The 24,967-nt window shown below is 42.8% G+C and overlaps 1 protein-coding gene across 1 annotated transcript; it reads right to left on the minus strand.

Annotated features, from left to right (window-relative positions):
* Positions 1–3,511: 3,511 nt before the first annotated feature.
* Positions 3,512–14,646, minus strand: KCNV2 (potassium voltage-gated channel modifier subfamily V member 2). Its single transcript, XM_057724824.1, has 2 exons — positions 13,073–14,646; positions 3,512–4,122 (listed from the first exon to the last, which is right to left on the minus strand). Exons 1-2 carry the CDS (start codon positions 14,471–14,473, stop codon positions 3,841–3,843), a joined length of 1,683 nt encoding a protein of 560 aa, XP_057580807.1. The 5' UTR covers positions 14,474–14,646; the 3' UTR covers positions 3,512–3,840.
* Positions 14,647–24,967: the final 10,321 nt, after the last annotated feature.

Raw genomic sequence — 24,967 nt, forward strand, 5'->3', positions numbered from 1 at the left:
CACACATAATATATATTATATGTATATATATTATATATGTGTGTATGTGTGTGTATACATATGTATATAGCAGAATATTACTCAGACATAAAAAGAATGAAATTTTGTCACTTGTGAACATGAATGGACTTGGAGGGTATTATGCTTAGCGAAATAAGTCAGACAGAGAAAGAAAAATACTGTATGTTTTCACTTACTGTGGAAACAAATGAACAAATATAATAAAATAGGAGCAAACTCATAGATACAGACAACAAACTAGTGGTTACCAGTGGGGCGAGGGGTTGGTGGAGGGGTAACATAGGTGAAGGGGATTAAGAGGTACAAACTACTAGGTATAAAATAAATAAGTTACAGGGATGTAATGTACAGCACAGGGAATATAATCAATATTTTATAATAACTTTGTATAGAGCATTATCTATAAAAATCTCACTTTACTGTGTTGTACGCCTGAAACTAATACAGGTCAACTACACTAAACTGAATAAAATTAAAAAGTCAGGTTCTGAATCACACTAGCCCCACTTTAAGTGCTCGGAAGCCGCACATGGCTGGTGGCTACTGTACTGGTGTGCAGGGTTCCCATCATCACAGACAGTTTTATTGGACAGACAGGTCTGGATTCTCGTGCACAGCCCTGGATGGCTAGGGGGCTGGCAACAGGATTCAGAAACTGTCTTCACCCACAGAATCCTCTCCCTGATGACAAGCGACGCTCTCTGGGCTTGTACAATTTTTCTGTACATCCAGCAAAATAGGAATAATGATGATAATTGCAGCCACATGTATTTAGTTCCTATTATGTGCCAAAGAGTGTGCTAAGGGTTTTAAATACATTATGTCATTTAATTACTACCACAACCCCGAGGAAGACACTGTTACTATCTCCATTTTAACAAGGCGGAAACTGAGGCTCAGACAAATTGTGACTACACAACTATTCAGTTTTACCACATGAAACTGCCAATATTCATCTCTTTTTTTTTTTTAAAAGAAAACAGCAGTTTTCTATGGTTCAACCTCATGGTAAATGGCAGAACCAGATTTTGAACCCAGTTCCAAAGACATTGTCAAGGTGAGCCTGGCTAAGCCTCTTCAGGTGACCACCTTGAAACCCACTTCTTAGGGCTGTTGAAGGCTTAAGTGAAATAATGTTGATTTGCGCCTGGTGCACAGCTGGGCTCGTGAAATGCTACTTCTTTTTGTTTTAACGCCCTTCTGTCAGTCTCACTCTCTTGGGAGGCAGAGCACAGCTGTCTGAGCAGATGGGGCCAGTGAGACTGGGCGGAAGGGACCGCTGCTATTGACCAGATGCCCTCCCGGGGACCTGGAAAAGTTCACTGTCCTCACCAAGACCTCCTCCACCCTTCCCTCCACTGCTCCCCACCTATTCGATTCTGCTCTGGAGGTCAGAGTCATTTTCTCTGGGTCTTGAGCAGAGGGAGGGGTGATGGACACTGGCCCTTCCTGTTCCCTGTGGCCTCCATAGCCCCAGAAGATGCGTTTCATCAACAAACCCCTCCTAGGGCAGGGGCGGCTGCTGCCCTGAGCATGCACTGTAAGCTGTGCCCCAGACCTCCTGCATGCTGGAACTGTTTTCATGACTGTTTCTGGCAAGGAGCCTGATTTGAAATTCCTCCCTCTTTTATTTGGCAAGAGGGGAGAAAAGTTCTCTTTGGCTGAGGGGCCTGATGTTTGGGTGGGGTTTTAGGACTTGGGGGTAATTTCCATCCACATGAGGAACCTTTGTCTCTCAAAAGCAATAGTATAGGGTTGCTGGATTTAGCAAATGAAGCTATAGAATCCCCAGTTAAATTTGAGTTGCAGATAAACGATAGATAATTTTACAGTAGAAGTATTTGGACCATACTTCTACTAAAAATTATTTGTTGTTTATCTGAAATTCAGATTTACCTGGGCATCCTGTTTTATCTAGCTGCCTTCCAATAGCAGGGCTTCTGTCCATCCTTTAGGTACCAGGTCATTTATAATGATGTTAAGGGTGCTTAGGACTTAAGAGATCTGGATCTAGTTTACACCAGGTGCACCCTACTTTCATATTCAGAGCTCCTTGGGCGGGGGGGGGGGGGGCGGGCAGAGTGAAGTGAGTTAGACTATGGTTTCCATGGACCAGTAGCAGCAGCATCACCTGGTACCTGGTAGAAATGCACATCCTCAGGCCCCACCTGGACCTCCTGAATCAGCCAGTCTGGGGGTGGGGCCTGGAGCTCTGTGTTTAACAAACCTTCCACTTGCTGCTGATGCAGTGTCAGAACCAAAAGTTTAGACTTCGAGCAAGAGCTTTAGGGATCAGATAGATCTGGGCTCAAAGCTCAGTCCCACTGTTGTGTGAACTTGGCTTAATTACTTAACCTCTCTGAGCCTCTTTCTTCCTAAATAAAAAAAGGAATGTGATACCTTATTTAGGGATGGCTGAAGGAGTAAATGGAGTTATATATCCTAAAGTGCAGCGCATAGTGCCTGTTGGTGTAAGAATGTACAAAATGATTACTCTTACGATTCAAGTGGAGATTTGATCACACCCTGAGACAAGCTTGATGGTTGGCATGTCAAGCCCCTAGTTACAGGGGCAACCTCTGTTTGTTCGGTCCAAAAGTGCCTTAATTCCCAGGACTTCACTTTCCAACAGTCTTCTGGAGGGAGGAAGGAATTAAGATGAGAAGAGGGCAGGGAGAGAAAGGACCCGTCGGAACTGGTTTTCTGACCCACAGATGGTGTCCAGAGCAGAGGGCCGTGTGCATTCAATCCCTTTTGTTCAGTGCTTAGCCCAGAACAGTTGTCCAAAAGGCAGTGTTGTTTTTGGTTTGCTTTTGTTTTTTCACAGAAAGGAGAGAAAAAGGAGGCTCTGAGAGGTGAGGACACGTGGGGGCTCCTGTCGGGGTGGGGGGACTAACACCCTAGGGCGTGCTTCACAGGTCAGGTCTGGGGGCACCCACATGATGGCTGGACCAGGGTTTCTCAGCTTTGGCACTACTGACATTTTGGGTCAGATAATTCTTTGTGATAGGGCTGTCTCGAGCACGTGCAGCAGTAACTGAGGTCTCTACCTACTAGTGCCAGTAGCCCCTCTCATCCTCTGTCACAGGGGTGACAGTCAAAACCAGCCCTAGACATTGCCAAATGTCCTGGGGCAGAGGAGAGGAGGGGTGGGCAAAATCTCCCTGGAATGAGAACCACCAGTCAGGAATCTACCCCATAATACCTACTCAGGCAATTTTAACAGCTACCACTTATTGAGCATTTACAAGTCTCATCTCCAATCCCCATGTTCCTATTACAAGGAAGGCCTTTAAAGTATAATGTAAAGTTGAAGAAACTGAGGCTCAGACAGTTAAAAGTAACTTGCCCCAAATCGAACAGCTGGTAGATCTGGGCTTCTGACCGAGGTTGGTCTAACTCCAAAGCTCATATAGTTCCTGCTGCAACACTCCCTCTCTCTAGACAATTAAGAATGGTTTTTTCTTTTAGTCAGGGAAATTCTTCTTAATTCAAGTCCAAAAATATTTATTGAGAAGCCATGAGAATCTACAAGAGAAATCTAAGCTGTTGCTCCTCTCAAGGAGTTTGCAGTATCAATGTCATTGGGACGGTCAGACTCTTACACAACACCGTTAGTTAAAGAGTAACATGAGGCAGTCTGAGTTTGGGCCAAAATGAACATTTCTAGAAGTAGAACTTTGTGAACTGAACGCCTTCTGTGTATGTCTGCTTAACGTGTCCTTTCACTGTTAATGCTGATGATTTAAAAAAAAAAAAAAAAGGAGGAATGAATCCTTGAAGTTCATGGCATCGGCCAGCCACATGTCCTAAGACATATTAATTATTTTGCCTTGGGGTGGGCTGTGGGTTGCTTCCAGCCAGGCACTCAGCTATCTTCTTTCTGGCTCTCTGCATGAACTCCACATTCCCCCTTTCCCTTCGTATGGCGGTGTACTCGTAAGCCTTGAGCTTGCTGTAGTAATCGGAGAATTTGTTGTAGAGGATGGAAATGGGCATCCCGTTTAGGATGATCCCGAAAGCAATGCAGAGGAAGGCAAAAAGCCTGCCCAGGTGGGTCTCCGGGTACATGTCTCCATAGCCCACAGTGGAGATGCTCACCTGTGAGGGAAGGAAAGTAGAATGGAATTGTTAGCATGGAGAGGGAGGAGAAAAAGGGAGAGAACCAGGTAGGGAGGTGTCTTCTGTCTCCCTGAAGGTGCACATGGGTCATTATAACAGCTCCTTATGGAGTCAGCTTTAGGAGGTACAAGAAAGTCTGCCTGCAAGACCTGTGTCATGGAAAGAACATAGGCTTTGGAGCTGAAAGGCTCGGGTTTAAATCCTGACCATCACTTGTAAATTTTCTTGCATACAATACAGGGGCGATAATACCTACATTAAAAGGTTGCTGTGAAGGCATAGAAGATAACGTGTGAAGTTCCCAGTGTAGAATAGGCTGAGTAACGTGGGTCTTTGCCTCCCTTTGGCTGAGGCCAAATTTAGGATGGGGTCCCTGGGTTTGCCTACATGATACATGTACTGGAAAGAGCTTGGGCTTAGAACCAGTCAGACCTGGGTTCAAGTCCTGACTCTGACCCTTCCCAGCCGAGACACCTTGGGCAAAACATTCAGAGTCTCCAAGCCTTGATTTCTGCATCTAAAACAGGAGAATAGTAACTCTCAGGATTCTTATGAAGACTAAATAAGAAAATGATTATAAAGCACTTCACACAGTATCAGGCACACAAAAGGCATTAAACAACCTCCTCTGTTGTCCTCTCATCCTTAAAATAGAGACAATTGTAATGCTTCACAGAGTTGTTGTGTAGTTCAAATGAGATATTTCATATGAAGGTGCTTTAATTGCAAATGTCTGGAGAAACGTACTCATTATTTTGCAAAGGGCCTTTTGTAAGACGTCACTGACCAAAAATATGTTCACCCTGCATGAAATTCCTCCCATCACACTTGTCACACAGCTTTAAATTCCACTAATTAGAGATTTATTTAGGTTAACAAGCTTCTGTTTTAAAACGCAGATACCCACGGGACTAGTTATCAGTCAATGTAGCCAGAGAAAACCCAGGAAAATCTCTCGGGGCCCGTTTTTTATGCCTCATGTACTAAGACTCCCTTTGGTCCCCAGACTCTTGGCAAAATTACCAGAAGCCTTTTAGGTGGGGCTGTTGATTACAGTTGAAAAAGCTGTGCATCGCACAACTCCAGGGGGCAATGTTGGCTTCATCAATGTGTGTCATTGTGCAATTTTCTAGCATATGGTTATAAAATGTACAGTCACCCTGTTGATCTGCACAGAGATAGCCTTTAACTTAGAAATGTAAACATTTTTGTTTTGATGACGTAGGGGTTAGTCTGAACTTAGAGTAAGAGTGATTGATGAGTTAGAATGAAACGGAGAAGTGGGCCAGCTGGGCCAATGCGATGGCGCTGATGAGAACCGGAGCTCCATGCAGCCCCTACAAGGCGGAAGGCTGCAACTCCTCTTGGGGTGGGCAGCACACTACCTGCCACTACTCCATCCCCAGGGAGGGACCTGCTGAGGGGTGAGCTGCCCGTCCCACCGTGGAGAGACACAAGGCAGCCTCTAAGAGAGGCCGGAGGGCGTAGACCAGGGTGAGCAAGCAGGTGTGGCACTAGGGTCTGCATCCACTTCCCGCCTGTGGGATCTGGGCACGTCGCCTAAATTCTCTCTGCCTCCGTGTCTACCTTTGAAATGTGGAGAGAATACTGGGGTGGGAATTGTGGTGGCAACTGAAGAAATGCCTGGCACAGGGCATGTGAGGGATAATGTTAATTCCTGTGCGTGTGGAAAGATGCTCCTCCCTGGCTCCTGCGAATGCTGGGGCGGGGCGGGGGGGGCGGGCGGGGGGGGGCGGGGCGGCTGGCCGAGACTGGATGGGTTACTCGGTCTCCAGTAGATCATCTCCTTTTCCCACCTTCTGGACCAGAGGGTGATAAGAGGCAGTGATAAAATAAGATCATGGGCTAATCTAAAAAAAAAAAAAAAGCTTGCTCTGGGTGTGTGTGTGTGTGTGTGTCCTGTCACCAGTCATGCAGAAAGTAAAAGAACCTGAGTCAGATCTCTGTCCCCGTGTGTGAACAGCTTTCATGTGTCACTAATTCTGTCACTCACACCTCTGTGTGAATGTTCAGTCAGTGGACTTCCCCTGGAAGAGGCCTAGAGGGAGTCTGGATATAAGCGTAGTGACAGGAAGGGGTCGTTTCAGAACAGGAAGCACCCGCCAAAGGCCAGAGCAGAGGCTTTGGTGTAAACCAGCCCCTCAAAGGTCCAGGATTTGGGGGGAGGGTTGGAGACAGCAGGACATGGAGGAAGGAAAGTAACTGAGACAAAGTACCTAACTTAAACTTCTGCGCAGTCCCCACACTGGCTTTGCTTCTCTACCAACCCCAATTTCTTTCTTTCTTTCTTTTTTTTTGGCTGAACTTTGAGCAAAAAGTCAAAAGCAAAGAGAATTGGCTAAAAGGGAAGATTAAATATTTGATGTGTGTAATATGGTCTAAATATTTTTGTATGTCTTGGATCTCTATTTTTAGAGAAAAGATCTCTTCTGTTAGGAGACTGTATGATTCTGAAGAATTTGTTCAAAATGCACAGCTAATTTATGCACTGTCTGTTCTGGGGATAATCTGATTCAACCTGTGATCTGCGTCTTGCTTCTTGGCTCCAGAGGAACTCAGGATTCCTTGGCTTATGGAAACTTTTTCTCCACGTTCCACAGGCCAAACCATTTCTCCCTGAATGAGCATTAAAAATGGAAGGTCCCAGAATGACCCAAGTGACCTCACAGAGTGAGTTCTCACATTAGCAGGAGTGGGGTTTGGAAGTGTGACCGAAATTTCCGCAGTCCATCTTAATATCCTGAAAAAAACTGACTGGCCCAGACACTCTGTAAACTGGAAACTTACCATTCTGTTGAAAACTTACATATTTTCCCTAGACATTGGGTCCCCAAAGGCAGAATATAACCTTTCCCCAGCAACTCACCCACTGGTCAGCACATCCTGATCCGCTAAACATTTCAAGGAGGACAAGCATCCAAGTTTTCTCTGAAATTTTAGAATAATTATACTTGAATTTCTCCTTCAGCAAGGAGTGTTTGTTTCATTCATAATGACTCAGGCATAGATTACATTTTAGCGCCCAGTAATCCCTGCATCTAGGAATTATGATCTCAGGGAATAAAACTGATTTTTTCAAAAGAATTAACACCTATTCTTAGTTTTTCAAAAGAATTTGAGGTGGTAAAGACTAACATTTTCTGGTTAAAATTATTACATACTTCAGTGCATGTTGTCCTTTAAAGGATTTAGCTTCAAAGGCTATACTTAGCCTATCCATGCTGCTGTTGCTACAAATATTTTAGGAATTCCTCTGCGGGATTATAATCTGCACAGGGGATTCAGTGGTATGACCTTGAAACAAATGTTCTTATCCATCTTGAGGGTTAACTCTAGGTACTGGTCTTAAACTCAATGGTCTTGACTATTTAAAAATATTAAATCCACCTTCAAAAAGGTAAAGATTTAGCCCCACTACAAAGAAGTAAACGGACATGTCACAGGCGCTGAAGATAATTCCTCCGTGGTATTCAAAGAATGTTTTGATCAGTGGAAGCACTGTTAGAATGAGGTCATGGGTAATCACCTTGAAGAGAACAACCAGTCTCATCTATATATGAAAGTCTGACATGTACATAAATTGTACAATACGGGGCAGGTGTGCAGAAGCTAAGGCAAGTTTGAGATCTATCCCTAGAAAGGGACACAATAATGACGATGCCCTCCACATCCTCAGCTTACTTGGTACCTCTCCCTGCCCTCTACAATTCTGTTATGTCCCACTCAAGTTATACTGGCCAACAGGAGGAGTTTAAAGAGATAAAAGGGGACCCCCCCCCAAATCAGGAGTTTACCAGATCAAAAGTCATGAAAGTGCCTAAGAGCCTTTGCCCCATTTACATCTCTCGTGCTTTTTCTGAAGGAGTTAGGAGAACTTTAAGGCCTTATGCCAGACATTTACTCATTATCTGCCAGCCCCAAGCCTGACACCCTTCTGTGCTCTTTTCTGTAATTTAGAGGCTGGGAGGATGCAAACTACATTTCCCAGATTCTCTTGCCTGCTGTCTTCTGATCAGGTTCTGCCAATGAGAGACACTGTTGGGAGACTAGCCGACGGAATGAGGAAGTAAGGGTCTCTCTTCCCGCTTCTGGCTTCTGTCATCATCCTGCAACACCAGCAGACAGCTATGGCTCAGGCATCTTTCAGTGTACCTGGCACCAGCCTCGTGGTGCCATCTTAGGGGTCCTGGCAACAGCTACACAGTGGCTCCTTCTCTGTACTCCTAGGTTCCAGTAACTCTACCTGCTCCCTTTTGTCTTCCCAGTTCTGGAGCCAACATTATTTCCAATAGTTACCAATCTTTGGGTTATCTCACTTTCCCCTTTTTGCTCTTCCAGCCTAGGTATCTCTCTCCCTGTATCAAATTCCCTCTGTTTAAAGTATCCCACTTTTTGCTTTCTGTTTTCCTGATTCACCTTCCAAATGGGTCTTCTCAAAGCAAGCAAGCGATCAATAAAAAATAAAATAAATCTCAGTGATCTTGTAAGCGCCACCTATTTGCAAGGAAATGATAACGTACTTGAGGAAAACAAAGATAGAAACAAGGTCTCTGGGCCACAACTATCTGATGCCTCAGCTAGAGATAAATTTTCTTTTTGAAGAGTTTTTGTTAGCATTTGAAGGAATGAGTTCATGACATAGTTTCCTATTTGGTTTCTACAGGTTTAACGTGCTCTGGAAAGCTCAGAAGGAAATGGTCTGTTAAACAGTCCAATTGTCCTTTTCTCCTTAAAGACATAGTCACAATGGAGGCCAATCAATGCTTACAGCTTCTTCACAGAGCTAATTGTTCTTGTTGAGCTGCGCTGTGCATTTCCCACACCCAGGCAACCCGGAGAAACCCAACATGGCTGGAGAGGCTCCAGGCATGAGCCTGTTTATCTGGAAACTCAGAAGCTCTCCCAGGATAGAACAGCTGACACTTTTGTATGTCTTACAGTCTCTCTCTTTTCCCCAGGAGAGAAGGAATCACTTCTGTTTTATTTTCCCCAAAATGAATCTGGAAGCAAAGGTTATTGCTTCCATGAGACAAAGACTATGAACTAGTCAGATGTGGTGGCTCCTATTTATTGAGGATAGAGAACAGGCTAGTGTTTTTACATGTGTTTCCTATTACATTAGTGCTTACAAATAACCTCCATTTGACAGACGAGTAGGACGGGTCTATCTTACATCCTAATGCGTGAGCATTTGCAGACATGAGTGTCCATGAGGGATTTGTTCTGCAGCTGTAGGAGAATTCACAATAATGAAAATTACTGTGCTTCTCTTAAAACCCTGAGTTGAATTACTGAGGGAGGGGGCGGGATCCTTGGCATAGAGAGAGGGGAGATTATTAGAAAGAAGTCAGATTTTGTTTGGGGTTGTCTGACAGTACTAAAGACACATGGAAGGAGGGATGAGAGGACCTGTCCCTAATGTGGGTGACTATACCACAAGGGCTACAGCACCAGAGTGGGGCAAGAAAATATCAGTCCTGTTTTTCTTTAGCTCATCTTTACATTTTCAACGGGTGAGTGTATGTTTTCTGATATGCATAATGCATTTGAGCAGTAATATCTTAGTGCAGTAGAATGATTGTATTACTGGACCCAAGTCTTTGTATCTTCCTGTATCCAAGCTCTTGCTTTCCTACAGTGAGTGGGCTCACCTGCTCTGCCCTTTGAGTTTGGCCTTGTGACTCACTTTAGCAGGTAACATGAACAGAAGCTCATCACTGCTTGCCTGATTGGGCTTGCACTCTCTCTCTCTGGCCCTTTGCCACGGCCATGGATACGTGCCTGCTGGATGAAGAAAGATCCAGTCTCCCTCTTCATCCCAGCTGTCAGCCAGCTGTCCATCAGACTGTGATGTGAGCGGCTGACACCAGTCTGAACGAGAAGAACCTTGTAGTTGAAACCAGCCTGAGTTGCTGACTTGCAAACTCATGAGCCAAACAGATGCTGGACATTTTGAGCCACTGAATTTTGGGGTGGTTTGTGATGCATCATTATTATAGCAATAAGGAGCTTATAACTTATGAATAACTAAACACACATTTATCATGGGTGTGTGCTCACAAGTTTTAAAATTATGAGGTGTATGATCAATAAAATGCTTGGAGAACACTGGATCCATTACTTTTAGGATTCCACTTCTCAGATTCTCATGTCTGCTTGGTCATGTCTATTTAGATGAATTCCTTCTCATCATTCAAGTTTTAGTTCAATGTCATCATCTCCAAGAAGACTTCTCTGACTACTATCAAAGGTAGATTCTGCCACCCAGATCACTCTCTATCCTACTATCCTATACAAGACACACGCATATAGAAAATGATTTATTATCTTTCTCCATTAGGATGTAAACTCCACAAGGGAAAACATTTCACCCCTTTTTTTTTCCCTATCACTCAATATCCCTAGTATTTAGAACATTCCTTGGCACACTAAGTACTCAAAAAAATCTTGTCCAATGAATGAAGAAGATGGATTTTTGTGGGTTACATGAAGAATTGGTCCTGATATTTTGCATCTTTCTACTTTGCATCTTCTTTTCTCTTTGCTTTATTAAAAATAAGGGCCTTTAGTACACAATATGCAATGTCATCAGAAGTATATGGAAGAATTGGGTTAATATTGGTCCTGGGAATAGAGTGGTCCTCAAATGTTCAAGGGAAGTTGCTCCTATTGTTTTCATAGGTTAGTTTAGAAATGAATACACGCTATCAGTCTTTTTTCTAATCCATAATGACTTCTACTAGTATAAGTACTTTTCAGAGAATAAAATGGTCCAAGGCCATTGGTAAAGGTTAAGGTTGGTAAATGGTAGGTTGAAATGTGCATATTTTGGCTTGTGAAAATAGTGCCTGATAGAGATAATGGCTATGAAAGAAAATTCACATTGGTGAAAGCAATAACCGGTAAAATTTGTTATAGATAGAAACTGAATGATGATTCAATTTTTATTGTAAAGTCAAGAGAAAACACTGACCTTGAGTAAAATTATTTTACTCAAGGGGATAATTTGATAATTTTAAATGTCATTATATATTAAATAGCTCAAGAAATTAAAGGGGATCAATAGGCATTCACTTCAGGAGATTTAAAAAAAATCCATTATTAGCAAGAGAATTCTTATCAAAAATTTTATATCCATATACAAAAGGTAAGAGAAGTTTTGTGTATTAAAAATATAGTATCAGAGTCCCCTAGGTCCGGCTTACTTACGTACGCTAGCCTTCTAAGATATTTGGACGAATGGACACTTGACTCTCTAAAACTTGGTATTATATCATCAGCATGTGGATTTTCTCTTTTCGCTCCCTGCTTTACTCACCTCCAAAGTAAATGTCATTTGCTGGGGACAAATCATCCTCCATCAGCCTCATCTGTACACATGGTTTATCTACTATGGGGATGACCTTTCGTCATTTGGAATATGATCAGAGGAGTGGCATTTGGCTAGCTCGTTTGCAAGAGCCTAGCATCATCCCATCACTGAAGAACACTCACAAATCCTGTAGTACATATGAGCGCTCTACTTTCCAGGGAAGCAAGACTCATTGAATTGTAGAGCTCTACACCCTCGCCTTTTAGAGATGAGGAAACTGAGGGCAGGGAGTAAGGGAGGGAGGTTTTACAGTTAATTATGTAGGATCACAGTTAGTTATTATTAGCAGATCTGGGACTAGAATCTAAATCTAAATCTTCCATTCCACTATACTACACTATCAGTAGGAGCCCTGGGTAGGTTCATATCAGAAATTCACACTAGACTGTGGGTTCTAACATACCCAATATTAATGTTGAAAATATCTACTTTCTAATACAGGAAATACTGGTTATACTTGCTTAATGTCTTTAAAGGCATTACAAACAATCTTAAAAAATAAGGAAAGCATACACCCAGTTCTTTCCTGTGCACATATGTGAACTTATTCATTGATCTGAGAAGACCCCAATCATCATTTCCAGGAATTCAGTAATTTTCCAAGGATTTAGTCTAGCATATCAGAAACACAGATATTTGGGTAAATTGCATAAATTATTATAAAAGGCAAACATCAAAGAAAATAATGACAAAAAGAACAAATACACTAACTGCAAATTAAGCAAGGCACAGAGAAAAACTAAAGCTTGAAAGAGGCAGTGCTGGGTGTGGAAAGGGCATGGATTTTGCAACTGGACAGGCTTGGGTTCAATCCTACCTTTAGTTGTGTGTCTACACTCAAATTCTCTGCACCTCAATTCCTCTAGCTGTAAAATGGGGCAATGATGCCAGGTCCTGAAAGAATTTTTGTGACACTGGAGCAAGTTTCACTGTTATATGCTCAGATTTAGCTAGAACCTGGGGTTTCAATGAGATTTGACACTCTTCAGCTAAGCCTCATTTCGTCCCCTGCATATACCGACATTTCCCTTCAAAATTTGAAAGAAATTTTTCCTCTTGAAAAAATGGTGCTCCTAACCACCTCACATGGTTGTGATGCTGAAATAAGATATGCTTTATAAACCACTTAGGACAACAGGTGTTCAATAAGTGACAAAGAACAAGAATGACGGTGGCAAAACTTCCCAGGTACATAAAAGATGATTACCCCTTAAAATCAGCTTCTTCAAGGGTATTAAGACTAAATCTGGTTTTGGAGATTCCTAAGACCAGGTCAAATTTCTTGGACTATGTCTTTCTTGCTGGACTATGCCTTTCCAAACTTTTAATACCCACCCCTGTTTTTTTAAATTTATTGAAAAAAAATTTTTTTTTTCGCTAGGGACAGTGAAGGAATGGATAAAGCAATGGCCGTTAAACAAGGCAGGCAAAAGATAAGGGGGAAAGCAAGGCAGGTGGCATAACCCAGGAAGGGGAGGGGCAGCTTCTCCCGCGCTGGGGCAGCTGGCGGGAAAGCCCGTGGGTCGTGGTACTCACCGCGGCCCACCACCAGGCGTGAGGAATGCTGGTGAAGTTGGTGCCGCGCACATCGTGCTCCACGGAGTAGACGGCCGCGGAGAAGGTGAAGATGCCCATGCTGATGAAGAGCAGCAGGCAGCCCACCTGCTGGTAGCACTGGCGCAGCGTGAAGCCGAAGGCGCGCAGGCCGGTGGAGTGGCGCGCCAGCTTGAGGATGCGGAAGATGCGCAGGAGCCGCATCACGCGCAGCACCTGGCCCACCTTGCCCACGCGGCCCACCGTCTCGAGGTCGTGTTCATGCGGTGAGCCCTTGCCGCGCACCTGGTCCTCGCTGGTGAAGCACTCGAGCAGCAGCTGCAGGTACAGTGGCAGGATGGCCACCAGGTCCACCAGGTTGAGGGCGCTGCGCGCGAAGCGCCGCAGGTCGGGCGTGGAGGCCAGGCGCAGCAGGAACTCGAGCGTGAAGAAGGCCATGCACAGCATCTCCACGTGCTCCAGGAAAGACCGCGGGTTGCCGGCGCCCTCGCCCTGCTCCGCCTGCTGCTGCATCTCCTCCACTGTGTTGAGCGCCAGAGCCACGACCGAGATGAGCACGAAGAGACTGGAGGCCACCCCGATGGCTTTGGCGGCCACCGACGAGAAGGGCTTCTCCATGAGGTTCCAGAGGCGGCGGCGCTGAGGCCCGTAGAAGCGCATGTCTCGGAAGAGCTCCTCGGCCTCCTCGGCCTGCGCCTGGGCGCGCAGCTCGCGCTGGATCTTGAGCTGGTCGCTCAGCTCGTCGCGCCGCTCCTCGAAGCAGATGCGGCAGCAGCGTGGCGTGTACTTGAGCCGCACGCCCCAGTAGCCCAGTTCCTCCAGGAAGCTGCGAGGGCACAGCTCGTCGCGCACCAGCAGCACCCCGGACGCGTAGAAGTTGTAGATGAGCTGGAAGACCTCTGGGTCGCGGTCGAAGAAGTATTCGTCTGTCTGCTCCTCGTAATCGTCGCACAGGCCCAGCTGGCGGCTGCGGCTGGTGGAGATGGCCAGGCGGCCCAGGCGCGTCTTGGGGTAGCAGGCCAGCTCGGCGTAGTCCAGGTGGTAGCTGTGGCCGCCCACGTTCACGTTCAGCGTGGACGACACGACCGGAGTGTCGATGCGGTCCTCCGCTTGATCAGTGGTGGCCTCCCCTGGCTGCTGGTCCTCCTCGGCCAGGTCGTCTTTCCACTGCTCCTCCTCCTCCCCATCCTCGTCCTCCTCGATGTAGTAGTTATAGTTGCCCTCGGTCCACGGTGGGATGCTGGCCTGGGAGCCTGAGCGGGTCCCCAAGGAGCAGATGCTCCTGCGGTGTTGGCTACCCTCCGCCTGGGACGCGTCTTCACTCTCCATAGTATTCCAGGACCTGTAGCCCCAAGACCGCCTCCTCTCCGTCTGTTTCAGCATGGCTGGAAGAAGTGGATGCCTTGCTTTTCCCTCCTGGCTGTGGTAGGGTCCCTAGCCTGTTCACTGCCACGGGGAGATGAATCACGGGCTCTGCACTGGCTTAGAGAGGCCGGCCTGGACCTGCAGATCTGGGATCCCTGGCATCGCCCTCAGAGCTGCCCCTCCTCAGGCCCTGGGGAGCCCAGCCCAGCCTGCCGGATCTGAACGCACATGCAGATGGCTGTTGACTGTGCTAATCTTGCTGATGGGGAAGAAGCAAGTGTAAGGAGGGATTTAGAGCCTCTTAGTTTCCTCCCCCTCCCCCTCTGCTCTGTGACGTAGGGGACGATTATGTGGTCTTAAATCTGTAGATAATCAGAGGGTGGCAGAGGTGATTGCTAATAAAATGTCAGCCAACCCTGACCTTAGGAAGTGCCCAGTGTCCCTGTGCTGAGATGAAATCAACTGAATTTGCTATAGAATACAGACATGCCTGTGCCTTGATGCCTAATGTTGAAGTTGCAGCCTCTGTCCTGGGTAAACCCACCCGAACAGGGACAGAAATAGCAACAGGATGCTTAACGTGGACTTCCTTACAGGTCGCTTTTCCTTTCAGCACTTATCTTTTGTTTAGATCATAGAAGATCTCCAATGATCTCCTTCCCCTCCAGTCACATGATCACATTTTTTTCCTAAATGTATTCCTCTTGGCAGCACTGCTCTGGAGTCTAGTCTGATCTTTAAGTCTGTCTCAGTTTCTTTCTCTCCCTTTGTCTCTCTCTGTTTTTCTCAGTCTCTCTCCCACTCCCTTCTCTTACAGGATAAGGACATGTTCCAAGGCAGAATCCCAGGATGGGTGGGTAGATGTTCTTATGGACTTGCAACCCCGCCCAGCTGCTGTATCAGGTGACCAGACTTCTTTCCAAGGAAAGTGTCTTCATCACTCATCAAGACATCACTTTAAAAAAAAAGGTCTCCTGCCATGTGTAAGGCACTGTGCTAAATGCTAGAGATAGAAACTTGATAGAGATGTAGTTGCAGCCCTCAAGTTGCTCATGATGTTGTAGGTGACATAAGTATTTACATATGCAAGCGCCACAAAACAAGTGAGTAAAAAATACAGGGGTAGCAGAGAAGAGGAAGGGACTTGTTTCAAGCAGGAATTTGTTACTGAATTCAGTTTATTTTGAATAGCTAATACGCGTTCACGACAAAATATTCAAATGTACAAAGGTGCATTACAGTAGAAAATTTATTTCTCCCCTAACTCGAATTTCTACCTATTGAGTGTGCCTCTGAGGTTTTGGTTCCCCTTCCAGAAATCTTCTAAACATATACAAGCAAAAACCTGTCTCCATCTGTCATCTGAATAGCTCTTTAGTACTAATACAAATTATAGTATGCTATTCACTTTGCTATTTTCCGGTTAACCGTATATCTTAGAGGTGTTTTCATATCTGAACATGAATATCTGCCTCATTTTGAAAATAGCCACTTATTTTGTCTTCTATCTTGGCTCTTATAAACAATGAGGCGATGAATAACCTGATACAGACAGTATTTTACATGTGTTAGGGTATATGAAAGATAAATTATTAGAGGTGGAGCTGTTAGGTCAAAAACCACCTGTTTGGAATTTTGATTGATAATGCCAAATTTCCTTCATGAAACTTTTACCAACTGAAAACTTACCATCAGTGTACGAGAGTGTGTTATCATACTCCTTGAGTTCAAGCCATTTTATAGATGAAAAACGATGTGTTAGTTAATTTTAATTTGTATTTCTCTTATGAATGCAACTGAGCATCTTTTCATGTGATTAAGAGCTACTATATTTCTTTCTCTATTTTCCACTGAGGTTTGGTATTTTCTTACTGGTTCACTGGAGAGCTTTCTATGTTATGAAAACGGACCCTTTGCCTGTGATATGAATTGCAATCTTTTTCCTGTTTTCCTTTGGTGAGATTCTTTTCCGTGTAAAATATTTATTTTATGACTTCTGGGTGTTATGTCATATGAGAAAAGTCTTCGCCTCTCTGTCATTCTTCAAAAATTTACTTGTTATAGTTTCATTTTTCATGTAAGGATTTGATCCATCCGGAATTAATTTTTATGTCAAGGGTGAAATAGAGACCCAACTTTATTTTCTGGGCTCTCATCTGGATGTTCAAACGCATTAATTGAATAATCTGTCGTTTCCTGGTGGATTTGTAGTGCTATCTTTTATCATGTAGTTCAGTTCTAACTATGCTTCAAAGGTGTTAGGACAGGTAACAGTTGCTACAAGGTCTGTACCTGATAGATTAACATTGGCAGATGGTGTTTAGCTTCCAATGGGGCTCAGATCTACAAGCTTCCAATAAAACTTTCCGCCAGGCCTGGCCTCTGAGTTGCTCAGTGAATTTCTAGGGTTCTCTAGTCAGCATACAATATCGATATTGTTTCTCCAGACACACACTTGGCCATTTTCTAATGCTATCTCTTCTTTAGATTGTGCCAAGTACCATCACAGTAGTTTTCATGTGGTGCCAAAAGTCATTTTTTTCCCTTCAGAATGAATTATACTATTATAAAGAGTGAAAGTGTCACTGTTTTTCTATTTTTAATTTCCTCTCTTTGGATTGCAATCATGTACTACTTCTTACCTAAACCTTTAACACTCTTAAGGGTTTTGCACTTAAAAATGATAGTAATGTTTGTAAGGCATCTCAGAGTCAAATCACAAGCACCACGACCATGCAGTAGATTGAGGAGTTTTGCCTTGATGGGCCACACTTAAGTGACTGGTACTCCCCACGTGTGTGTGTGTTGGTGCGGGCATGTGGCTTGGGTTTTGCACCAATGTGTATGTGTGCAAGTGCAACAGTAGTTGAGTATCCATATATACAGACACTTCCTAAGGAAGAGAACAGTCCAACCGTGGGATGGGTTTGTTCTTAAAGCGGTCAGCTCCTCCTCCCTGAGTGCATGTGTGCATCTGTAGGACTTGCTGCAGTGGGAGACCTGCATGGGTGGAAATGTTGGCTGGCTGATCTTCAAGCCTTCTTCTGCCTTGAGGTTCCTAAGAGTCTAAGTCTTTGCTTGATGTTCCATTTGTTTAGAATTCTCCACTTCCCTTCTTCTCCCTAAGTCCTTGGTCTTTGAAAGTCACTCAGACATCACCTTCTCTCAGTGGTTCTTCTCTGCCGTCCACCTGTTTCCCCAAGATGGGTGAGCTGTCCCTTCTCAGGGTTCTCATTTAAGATAGCACATTCCACTGTCTTACAATATGAGGCACTTAATGAACAGTGATTAAAAGTTTTTCCCATTATAAAAGTTATGTAAGTGCACTAAAGAAAAATTTAATATAGAGATCAGCTCACTTCCCTGGTGGTCCAATGGTTAAGACTCCAAGCTTCCAATGCAAGGGGCACAGGTTTGATCCCTGGTTGGGGAACTAAGATCCCACATGCCACGTGGTATGGCCAAAAAAAAAAAAAAAAAGAGAGAGAGAGAGACCAGAATACTAATAATCAATACATTAATAACAGTAGCATGCCCAGGTAGTATTTGATAGTGTTTACAGCAACCTATCTCATAGGTGCTCTAATTATTCCTATTTTGCAGATGAGGAAACTGAGACACAGAGAAGTTAAGTGACTTACCCAAGGCTACACAGATAGTAAGTGGTGGAGCTGGGCTCTGCTCCAGACTAAACATCATGCTATAAAATAGCATATACATGAAAACCACCTATAGTCTCACTATTGAAAGACTACCAACCACTATCAATATTTTAACTTGTCTCCTTCCATTTAGTTATATATATATATATATATATTTAACACGATTGTGGTCATATTAGATATAAAATTATGTATCCTGCCTTTTTCATTCAACATTTTAACATAGGCATTTTCAGTACTTTAAAAAACACTGTAAGCGTTATTTTAAATGGCTACAAAATATTCCATATTGTGGGTGTACCATCCATAACATAACCAAGTATCTTTTATTCAAATAGATATTTTCCCATATTCCACTATTTTAGCTAATGATGTGATAAAAGTCTTTATATTTGAAAGGTTATTGGTTTGTTTGTTTTTGTATTCTGGGTTATTCCTTAAGGTAGTTTTGCCAGACGTTTTAGGCCATCCTCTCTTAATTTTGAGCCTTCCCATGGGCCATTCCTGCTCTTCCTTCTGTTTAGGAAACTCTTTCTCCACACTCCCCTGTCTCCTTCCTCTGACTAACTCCTGTACATCATTTAATAGATGGAAGGCTATCTCCCTTTATCCTCCCTCTAGGAATGCCTTCCCTAATCAACTAAGGCTGCATTCAGCTCCCCTCACATGCGCTCCTATGATACCTTTCCTTTGCCTATCATGGCACTTCTCGCAAAAGCTTGTCTGCCTGTAAACAAACAGGACAGTAAGTTCCAGAAGGGCTGGACAGTGTCTGCTCTGTTTACTGTTTCTCTCCACGGTCTAGGCCAGTGCCTGGCATATAGCAGGCCTCAAAAGATACTAGCTGAAAGATGGAAATGTTTCATACATGTTGCCAACCTGCTTTCCAATTTGCCTCACTTTGTACTCTAACCAACAAAATATGGGAGAGTCTCTTTCAGCATGCCTTCACTATGATGTCATTACTATTATGGTTATTTGCTAATTGATAGGCGAAAATGACATTGCATTTTTGTTTTGAAAAGCTCTATATTAATTATTTATTTACGTGTTCCCGATAGCTTCTAAAGTCTTCTAGGACAAAGACAGTCTTGGAGAGTATCTGGTCTGTAGCAGATTAAAAATATATATATTGAAAAGATATGCAAGATCTCTCTGTATTAGTTCTTACAACTGCATGTGAATCTAGGATTATCTCAAAAGAAAGTGTTAAAAAAATATTTATTTCTCTGTACCAATATGGCTCCAAGCCCTACTTTAAAGGGAAAGAAAACTAGTGAGCTCTGAGGCTCAGTGGCTGGGAACAGTGGCTGTGACACCGTTTCCTTGGTGACAGAGATTTATAGGCAGCATAGTAAAATGGGAAGAATATTGGAATTCAAGGCGACTCAATTTTGCATTCTGGTTTCAAAGCTTTGAGCAGATTTCTTGACATCTTTTTGTCTCAGTGTTCTCATTTGTAAAATGGGTTGCTGGAGGATTTCCTGTGAATATAAAGAGAGAATGCCCCTTTATTTAAAAAAAATTACTTATTAATTTATTTTATTTTTGACTGTGTCAGGTGTTTTTTTAAAAAATTAATTTATTGGCTGCATTGGGTCTTCGTGGCTGCACATGGGCTTTCTCTAGTTGCGGCGAGCAGGGGCTACTCTTCATTTTGGTGCATGGGCTCCTCATTTTGGTGGCTTCTCGTTGCAGAGCACCAACTCTAGGCGCTTGGGCTTCAGTGGTTGCAGCACACAGGCTCAATAGTTGTGGCACATGGACTTAGTTGCTCTGTGGCATGTGGGATCTTCCTGGATCAGGGATCAAACCCGTGTCCCCTGCATTGGCAGATGGATTCTTAACTGTGCCATCTAGGAAGTCCCCCCTTTATTTTCAATTGGCCTGCCTATGCCCAAATCATGGCCTATAATGCTCACCAAAAGTTAGTCATCTCTCCATCATTCAGTCACCTCCTACCCCAATTCCTGATTATATACCTACAACAGACACATATATTCATTTTTAGCATCTGTAGTGTTTCTCAGCACAGGATTAATGATCGTATTCACAATCCACCATTAAAATGAACCCCTGTACGTGAAGGCAGTGCTAACAAAACTTTCTGTGTTGCTAGAAATCATCTGATGGCTTAAAACATGACTAGGGCCACTGAGGAACAGAATTTTAAATTTTATTTAATTTTAATTAATTTATATTTAAATTTAAATGATCACAAGTGGCTAGTGGCTACCATGTTGGACAGGGCAGAGTTAAGATATTATCTGTGTCTGAATCAGTGTCTTTTAAATATGCAGGGCCCCAAGGAGTGATGAACTTTAAAGACTCTAACCCATGGTCATAGGAATTTGTCCCCATCAACTGGCCTACCACTTCCCAGGCTAAAAGGGAATGAGACTCAGAGAAAGTAAGTTTGAGAGGAATGAATGGAGCCATAGGATGAGATGGAGAAGTGTGAGTAGGTAGAGGGCAGGCTTGGGGGGAGTGGGGCACGGGCGGTGGATTTTTCACAACGATTTCAGATTTGGGATGGCTTGGGAAGAGAGTAGTATTTAAAGGGAGAAACTGAGGCCAATGGTAAGAAGAACAGTATTGCTGAATATAAACACTTTGGCAAATTTACCCAGACCTGGTCCTCCTGAAAGGCAGAGAGAGAGAAAGGACAAGGAACATTTACTTGGGAAGCTGCATTTCCTTCAAGACCTTTGAGGTCCCTGTCTGTGAATGACTAAGATTGTAATTGATGAGGAGCTAGATGATGAATACCCAAGCCCAAACAAAGACATCACAAAAACAATAATCTCTCCAACTTCCAATAAAGGGGAAAAAAAGTTTTAATTTTTAAGGCCTCTGCTAAGCCTGGTGACTTTCTTCCAATAATTGAATTACTGAGGTATTTGTTTACCTCCTTCCCTTTAAACTTACCTGTCTCATCTTAGATGAAATGGGGAATGAATGGGAACAACGATTGATTGCGAAGTGTCTCAGTCAGTTGAAATTCTCGCTGCTCAGATTAAAGTTGTCTGTGACTTTGGAGAAAGGAAGGGTGAGTGATTGGGAGAAGAGAAGTCTGTAACTACACATTCTTTTCATCGATGTCTTGTAATCAGGCTTAAATCTGGAGGGTACACCTACTTTCCCAAAGCACATCCATTCTCTTTAATTGCTTCTTTTAAAGATGCAACTGTAAAATAGATAGCCAGTGGGAAGTTGTTGTATAACAAAGGGAGTTCAACTCGAGGATGGAAAATGCCTTAGAGGACTGGGACGGGGAGGATGGGGGGGACTCGAGGGAGGGTGGGGGGGGAGTCGAGGGAGGGAGGGAATACGGGGATATGTGTATAAAAACAGATGATTGAACTTGGTGTACCCCCCCAAAAATAATAAATAAATAAATAAAATTTAAAATAAAAAGATGCAACTCAGAGATGTGGGTTTCCTGCCTGATGTTTCTCAGTGATTGGCTGGTAGAGCTGAATCTGGAACATGGGACTCATCTCTCTGCCACTCCGGGCACTTTCCTCTCCTCTGTAATTCCGTGACAGATCATGCAACCCCTAATGATATGTCTCTTACTCAGAACATCTTCACTTTAATATCTGAACTACATTTATTGTTTCTCCTAAACATACATAGACAGTCTTTCAACATGGTGCTTTTTGTTCTTTTTGCCCTAGCTGATCCAACAGATCTTGCCATCTCTTATGCCATTTGGAAGTGGATGCAACTAGTCCAACATAAAATAGAAACACACATATTGAGTGACCTAGGGGCCATCTAGTCCCACTGCTCATGTTAGAGATAAGGAAACTCAGATGTCAGATAAATCAGGCCACTTTCCCAGGGTCTCATAGATCGGTGAGTTAGTACATGCCTGACTCTAGAACCCTGTTTGCTTTATTCCTTTACATTGTAGTTTATTAGAGGATATTGAATATAGTTCCCTGTACTATACAGTAGGACCTTGTTTATCCATTCTATGTCTAATAGTTTGCATCTGCTAATCCCAAACTCCCAATCCATCCCTCCCACATACCCCCACCCCCTCAGCAACCACAAGTCTGTTCTCTCTGTCTGTGAGTCTATTTCTGTTTCATAGATAAGTTCATTTGTGTCACATTTCAGATTCTACATATAAGTGATATCATATGGTATTTGTCTTTTTCTTTCTGAACTACTTCACTTAGTATGATCATCTCTAGGTCCATCCATGTGGCTGCAAATGACATTATTTCATTCTTTTTTACAACTGAGTAGTATTCCATTTACACATCACATCACATCAATCTTCATTATCCACTCATCTGTTGATGGACCTTGAGGTTGTTTCCATGTCTTGCCTATTGTGAATAGTGCTGCTATGAATACAGGGGTGCATGTATTTTTTTGAATTATAGTTTTGTTTGGATATATACCCAGGAGTGGGATTGTTGGATCATATGTTAGCTCTATTTTTAATTTTTTGAGGAACCTCCATACTGTTTTCCACAGTGAATGCACCAATTTACGTTCCTACCAACAGCGTAGGAGGGTAGAACGCTGTTCTAACACCAGGGCCTTTCCCCCAAACTTGACATTGTTTCAGCATCGCTGCAGCATATAGTTTCACTATATGCTGAGGCTGTATTCATGTGGAACAAGCAAGTTGTTGATCTGGAAGGAGTGTTTTTGAATAATTTCCATATCAGATCCTGGCAATTAATAAATCAGTTATCCAAATTAATTGCCTTCAGTGATCTAATTCCATGGAAAATTTCTCAGTCTTCCAATTTATTTTGAGTAGGTAGTCACAGTTATATTTCACATATCTTCCAAAAACAATCTGTTTGCTTCTACCCAAACCAGAACGTTGCTTAATTTCTATGGCAGAGTAGACCCAGTTGACCTTTAAAAAGTTGAGCCTTGTATAATTTGACTTTGCATCTCACTCTCTTTGGTTTTCCAGGGTTCTCTCTGGTCTCTGTCTCTATGTGTGTTTTTCTGTTCCCTATACTCTGAGCAAAGAGATTCTCTGTACCAGGTCTCCAGAAGAGCAGAAATGAGGACTGTGCACTGCATTTGACACAGAGAAAGCAATTGCAGAAAACTCTTGCACCCAAAAGATTTTTTTTTTTCCAATCTCAAGATTTACATTCAAGAACTCTACCGAGGGAGGGAAATCTGCCAGAGAGTGTGGAGCATCTGCTGTGATGCTGGTGTTACTGTGATGACTAGGGGCTCCCTGAAGCAGGGGTGACGGGAGCCAGATGATGCTCCCGAGGAGATTTGCCGATTTAAAAAATGGCATCTGTGAAAATCTAGTAAGAACACAAGGAATGTGCTTGAACAGATGGTATGTGAAGAATACTGGAATAGAACCAGTCTCTGAAAACCTTTAAGGATTAATAAATGTGGCAAAGGGAAGGATTACAAGTGATTGATGATGACTCAATTATATTATTCAAATTGCTTATGTAGTTTTACTCCAAACCTTTTTTGGGGGGGAGGGTGCAGGTCAGTTGTTATCAGTCACGGCAAAATCACATAGCGTAGGTAAGTACTTTCCATGCAGCTTTCTAAAATTTTGTGTCTCTGCATTGCAGAGGTTATTCATAAAATCGGAAGAGAATAGTTAGACCTTAGGGGATGAATGTGTGTGTGTGTGAGTTACACTCGCTGAAAAGCATAGATAGTAGATTTAAATGAATATATTTGTGGTTATATTGTTCTTATGTTGTTGTAGATTAAACTTTAAAGGGTTGCAGCTAATTTCAGAGAACTCCACGGGAAAGGTCAGTATTCTGGACTTCAGATCAAATTGGAACTGGATTAGCAAGATATGGCCAAAAAGAGTTATAGAATAAATAAAAATGATTATAGTGGACATAGCAACTATTTGTACGTAACCCTGTGCTTGGTGCTGCTAAAGGGCTTGTGATTACTAAGTAGCTTAGTCTTTCAGGAAAGAGAATCACTTTCCTTGCCCTCATAATTTCCCTCTTGATTTGCTTTAAAATTAATTTGGCAAAAATCAATTTTAGCTCCTGCTATATGGAGACATCACAAACTATGACTAAAGTCAAATTTAAAGACGTTTCATTGCATGCAGGTTTTAGGAATCCATTCAGCTGCATGTAACTGAAAGCGTGCTAAGGAGGGGTTTCTACCTCTAGGCATTATTTTTCTCCTGTGATAAAATGTCCAGGGATTGGCCAGGGGTGGTAGAGGCTAAGTGTGTCATCCAGGATGCAGGCTCCTCCAGATTATTTGTAAATTTTAGAAAGGTGTATCATTTGGTCCTAAACATAGATTCTTTTTTCCATCCCTTTTTCTACGTGAGTAGGTCCTGCTTGTGATCTCTATATCCAATGTCCATGTTCTAACATGAACAATTGCTCCAACCCATTGATTATGCTCCTGTTACCTGAAGTTATTCAGAACATCTCTTTTAAATTTCATTGCTTTTAAAAAAGATGCTGGATCAATATTAAAAAAAAAAACAATAGAGAAATGTACAAAGAAGAGAGTAAAATCCACCTCATATTTTAACAAATACTATCGTTAAAGTCATGGTAAACAATCTTCTAGAAATCATTATATCTTTGCATATCTATATATGCATGTACATATGTATATATATCCACACATATAGTTATATATAAATTTTACATATTGTATAATTTCACATACCTATATTTAGATATATATATATAATTTTACATATAGAGCATGATGACAAATGAGACATTTTATAATCTTCTTTATTCACTTACTGTTGCATCATAGTCATTTTTCCATATGTAGGTCTATTTCTAGATTTACATCATCTTTTTTTAAAATTTAATTAAATTTTTTATTTTTTTGGCGG

Source organism: Hippopotamus amphibius, chromosome 2, assembly GCF_030028045.1.
Source record: "Hippopotamus amphibius kiboko isolate mHipAmp2 chromosome 2, mHipAmp2.hap2, whole genome shotgun sequence".
Classification (NCBI taxonomy): Eukaryota; Metazoa; Chordata; class Mammalia; order Artiodactyla; family Hippopotamidae; genus Hippopotamus; species Hippopotamus amphibius.